Consider the following 4,550-nt stretch of genomic DNA (forward strand, 5'->3'; position numbering starts at 1 on the left):
TTTCATACATGTGTATATATATATACACATGCACGCTTATTCCTGCACAACATCCTGGGAATGGCTCGTATTGGCCTATTTAGATGGCTCTTAGTGGCCTCTTCATTCTTAGTTTCAATAAGATTTATTTTTCAATATATAATTTTTGTGTTTACATTATTATTATTATTTTATTGATACTTCAGCCCACTAGGCCAAGAAGGGAACTTGGTTACATCTATCTTTCAGTCACCTCCTTTCCTCTTATGCATACACTATTAGATTCTTAACTGATACTTTATAATTTATAATTTATAAACTAATCTACCCTCTCTCTTATCATATCTTTCTTACACACCCTTGTCAAACCTTTAAATTCATGCATATTGTCCATACTCCTCCTATCTTTGTATTCATACTTACAACCATTCAAACCACATACAAAAATCCCAATCAAATATAACCAAATATAACATAATATACATATATATCTGCATACATACATACGCATATACATACACATACATACACACACCCTACATATCCCATATTATATTACAAATCTCCTTATTGAGCACTAAATCTTCATTATATTACTCTATCTTTCTTAAAATATCTTATTTTATCTTAACTCATATTTTAACTTTAACTTTACTTAGCTTGACTTATCCTATTTGTTATTTGTTTTGTCCTAGTTTCCTATCCTAAATATCCACATGGTATAACTCCTCACCTTATTGTTTGTTTGTATATACAATCACTCCTGCCTTGTTTCTTCATATAACTCTATCTAGCTTGCCACACTTCCCCATTATCTTCTACGCACTCTGACTAGAATTTACTTTATTTTATTTTGTTTTGTCTGTCTTCTTTTTCTCTCTGAGTCTTTTTTCTTTTTCTTTCCATAGCCTTACCAGTATCCTATCTTTTTCTTTCCCTAAATTATCGTCATATATACTTTCGATTCTTTTCTTCTTATCTTTGCCTAACTTAATAAACCATTCCTTAACTATCTCGCAATCCTCCACGTAATGTTTAATGTCATTTTGTCCTATCTCGCAGAAGATACACCTTTTTTTTATCTTCATCAAGCCAATATTTGTTACGTTCTTCCATATTCCCGCATCTTACTCTTACTAATGCTCTTTTATTCGGTCTCCTTCCTTACCTTCATCCTGACTCTTTTTTCGTAAATAACAGGGATATTTGTCTTCTCTACTTAATTCCTTATATCTTATATTGTATCTTGCTTCTCTTATATGGCTATCCTCAATCTGTTTTTACACATCCCTTTCTCTTTCCATCATTTCTAAATCTACATTAGCATCCAGTAGGCCTTCTACAGCTTCTAATCTCCATCCATTTCTATTCAAATACCTCTTTCCCTTTACTATTGTAGTAAAATAATGAGTAAAATAATGTAGTGTAGTAAGATAATGTAATGTATTTATTTCGACCAGAGATTTGACCACTGGTCTCTATGGAACCTCGCAAGAAATCGCACTATATGGCACAACACAAAAAAGGGCTCGCCGCTCAGGTTCGTAGTGATCACGCGATCGCTCTCTCCCTTTTTTGGGGAGGGGGTTCGTCCTTCGCCGTCCAACGCCGATCACAGTGCTGCCGCTCTGATGGTAACCAACTACCGATCTGTCGCGCCATCTGTCGGCACTCCTCGATGTCAAGACACTGGAACCGGCATCTTAATATCTCCCACACTCGGCCATACTGACTGGCTAGTCGTCCCCGGCGCCGTCTACAACAACAAGATATTATCAGTGGACTTATCGGTTCATTCACTAGTAAGGCCGATAATTCCATTTAGTTCCTGATCTCGGGACAGTTCCCAGCGATTTGCCGCTACCATACTCCCATAATACCCCGTATTACAAGCGTTGGGGCAGGTGAACTATTCCTTAGCAATTCGGCAACCTATGTCACCCGGTATTACAACCGCAAGTCCTGGCCTCCGCCAACAGATCACATCGTAAGAGGCGACCACCCTCGTACGCGAGAACTTGTCGATTCGACCTACTGAGGTCCTGGTCTCCGCCAGCAGGTCACATCGCGCGAGGCGACCACCCTCGCACGCGAAAACCTACCGACTTGACCACATCTGGGGTCCTGGTCTCTGCCAGCAGGTTACATCGCACGAGGTGACCACTCTCGCACGCGAAAACCTGCCGACTTGACCACGCCTGGGATCCTAGTCGAATTCCAGCTAGTACTTCACTCACCAGTCTCGCTGCGTAGCATCAAACGTGACCCATTCCTCAGGCTATCAACAGCGACTACACTCCTCTGATTTGGCGCCTTCTTTAGATCCCTTAGATCCTGCACCTCGTAGCGATCATTCGGTAATACCGCTATCACCTTGTAAGATCCCCCTGCCTTGGCAGCCAATTTCCTGCTTTCGCCTGTTGATGGAGGGGTCGACGTCACCATGACAACATCTCCCACAGCGTATTGCGGAGCCTTGTACCGGCGAGCGTCAAAACCCTTCTTCTGCTCTGCTTGTTCAGTGTCTATCGCAGCCTTGGCCTGTCTCCTAAGCTCCCTTAGGTCTACCTCATCCAAGCTACTCTGGATCCCTAACAACTTGGCGTCCGCCGGGCTGGAAGGTTTGTATCCCAATAATAGTTGGGCGGGACTCATTCTCGTGGTTCTGTTGGTCGTACAGTTTATTGCACTTTGAACTTTCTTCAGACTCTCGTCCCACCGGTCCTCCGGTTGTCCAGCGCACGTTGCGGCCAGCGAATTTAGGATGACGTGATTCAGCCGCTCGCACTGCCCGTTGGCCCTAGGCGTTGCCACTGCATTTAATATGTGTTTGATTCCATGTTCTACACAAAAGGTTTTAAACATGTGAGAAGTAAAGGCGCTTCCCCTGTCATTTATCAAGCGTGATGGTACGCCAAACACCGCAAACAGTTGATGCAGAGCTTTGAGTACGCCCTTGGCCGATGTGTTTCTCACAGGTTCCAGGATACAAAATTTGGTAAACCCATCGATGATCGTCAGGACATGAGTGCGTTTACGCCTACTGCGTATAAATGGGCCAATATGATCAAGGTGAATGGTATGGAATGGGACGGCTACCTTCTCAATAGGGTGCAAAAATCCAGGCTTTCGCCCACTCGAAGACTTGTAATAGAGGCAGTTTAGACAGGCTTTGACGTACTTTGCAACAAACTTCCTTATCCCCTTAAACCAGTAATTTTCCCCGAGCTTCTCTAGAGTTTTATCCAATGCGAAGTGCCCTTGGTCATCGTGACACCACTTCACTACATTGAATCGGGACATCCGTGGTACCACCCATCTATTCCCCTTGACTGTTTTACAAAACACTACGCCACCCTTCAGTACATATTTTTCGAAGTACTGCCTTGTGTCCGGTCTAACTTCCCCTGACTCTAATATCTTTCGTATAATTTCGATGTCGGAATCCTGCGTCTGAGCTGCTCTTATCCACTCGCTTTCAGTGATGTCTACCGAACAGCACTCCATCAGATTTCGGCTCAGGTAGTCTACGTGAGCTTCCTGAGCACCTGGCCGGTAGACTATCTCAAAGTCGTAGTCTTGCAAATATACCCACCAACGAGCAACCCGCGGTTGAATATCCTTCTTACTTGCCGTGGCTCTGATCGCGCTGCAATCTGTCACCACTACGAACTTGATACCTAACAAGTATACCCTGAACGCCTTTACCGCCGCTACTACCGCCAGTGTCTCGAGATCATAGGAGTGATATTTCTGTTCCTCTACTGATGTTTTCCGACTATAATACGCGATGACTCGCCTCTCACTACCATCCTTCTGAATTAACATCGCTCCCAATCCCCTAGAACTAGCGTCAGTATGAACTTCGGTTTCTCGCAACGGATCGTATAGGACTAATACGGGCCTGTCAGTTAGTATCTCCTTGATCTCCCTTACCGCGCGAGACTCGGCCTCACCCCAGGTCCAAGGGGCATCCTTTCTTAATAGGTTTGTCAGGGGGGCCGTCCTCTGAGCAAAGTTGCGAACAAATTTCCTGAAGTATCCAGCCAACCCTAAAAACTGTCTCACCTGTCGGACATTCTGGGGATCCGCCGTTTTTAGAACCGCATTGACCTTGTGCACACCTGGCCTGACCCCTTCAGCAGAAATCTCCCGGCCTAGATACTCAATCTTCCGTTGGAAGAACCTACATTTGGTTAAATTGAGGGTTAGATTGTTAGCACGAAGTATCTCCAATACCCCTTGTTGGATGTCGAGGAGGGTCGGGCGATTAAGAAGAAGTTCTTTGCTCGAACTTATTACAATGTCCTTTATTGCTCCTGTTTCTTACAACGTTCTTTACACGGCTACGTCTCACTGCGGTAAACTCTCCGGCTTGCGGAGCCACACAGTGAGCTAGCAGTCCCAACTCAGTCTCTCCTCTGCTTCATCTACGCGATCGATTTATAGTAATCGATCGCGCTGATTCAGCAGGCCCACCGGTCCTAGCAACGGCCGTGCTAGTTACCGGTGCCGGTGTCGACACATGCTGCGCTTGCACTTCACACAACGCGGCGATGTGTCGCGCCCTG

General features: G+C 44.7%; 1 protein-coding gene across 1 annotated transcript in view; it reads left to right on the forward strand.

The window, feature by feature from the left end:
• The window catches only part of LOC109862576 (RCC1 and BTB domain-containing protein 1-like), a 4,188-nt gene extending 2,640 nt beyond the window's left edge, over positions 1–1,548 (forward strand). Inside the window, exon 4 of the mRNA XM_020442648.1 lies at positions 1,440–1,548. Within this exon, the coding sequence (XP_020298237.1) occupies positions 1,440–1,527 (88 nt within the window). The 3' untranslated portion in view covers positions 1,528–1,548. The remainder of the gene's footprint in view (positions 1–1,439) is intronic.
• Positions 1,549–4,550: the final 3,002 nt, after the last annotated feature.

The sequence above is a fragment of the Pseudomyrmex gracilis genome, unplaced genomic scaffold (assembly GCF_002006095.1).
Source record: "Pseudomyrmex gracilis isolate BER0280 unplaced genomic scaffold, ASM200609v1 scaffold_2000, whole genome shotgun sequence".
Taxonomy (NCBI): Eukaryota; Metazoa; Arthropoda; class Insecta; order Hymenoptera; family Formicidae; genus Pseudomyrmex; species Pseudomyrmex gracilis.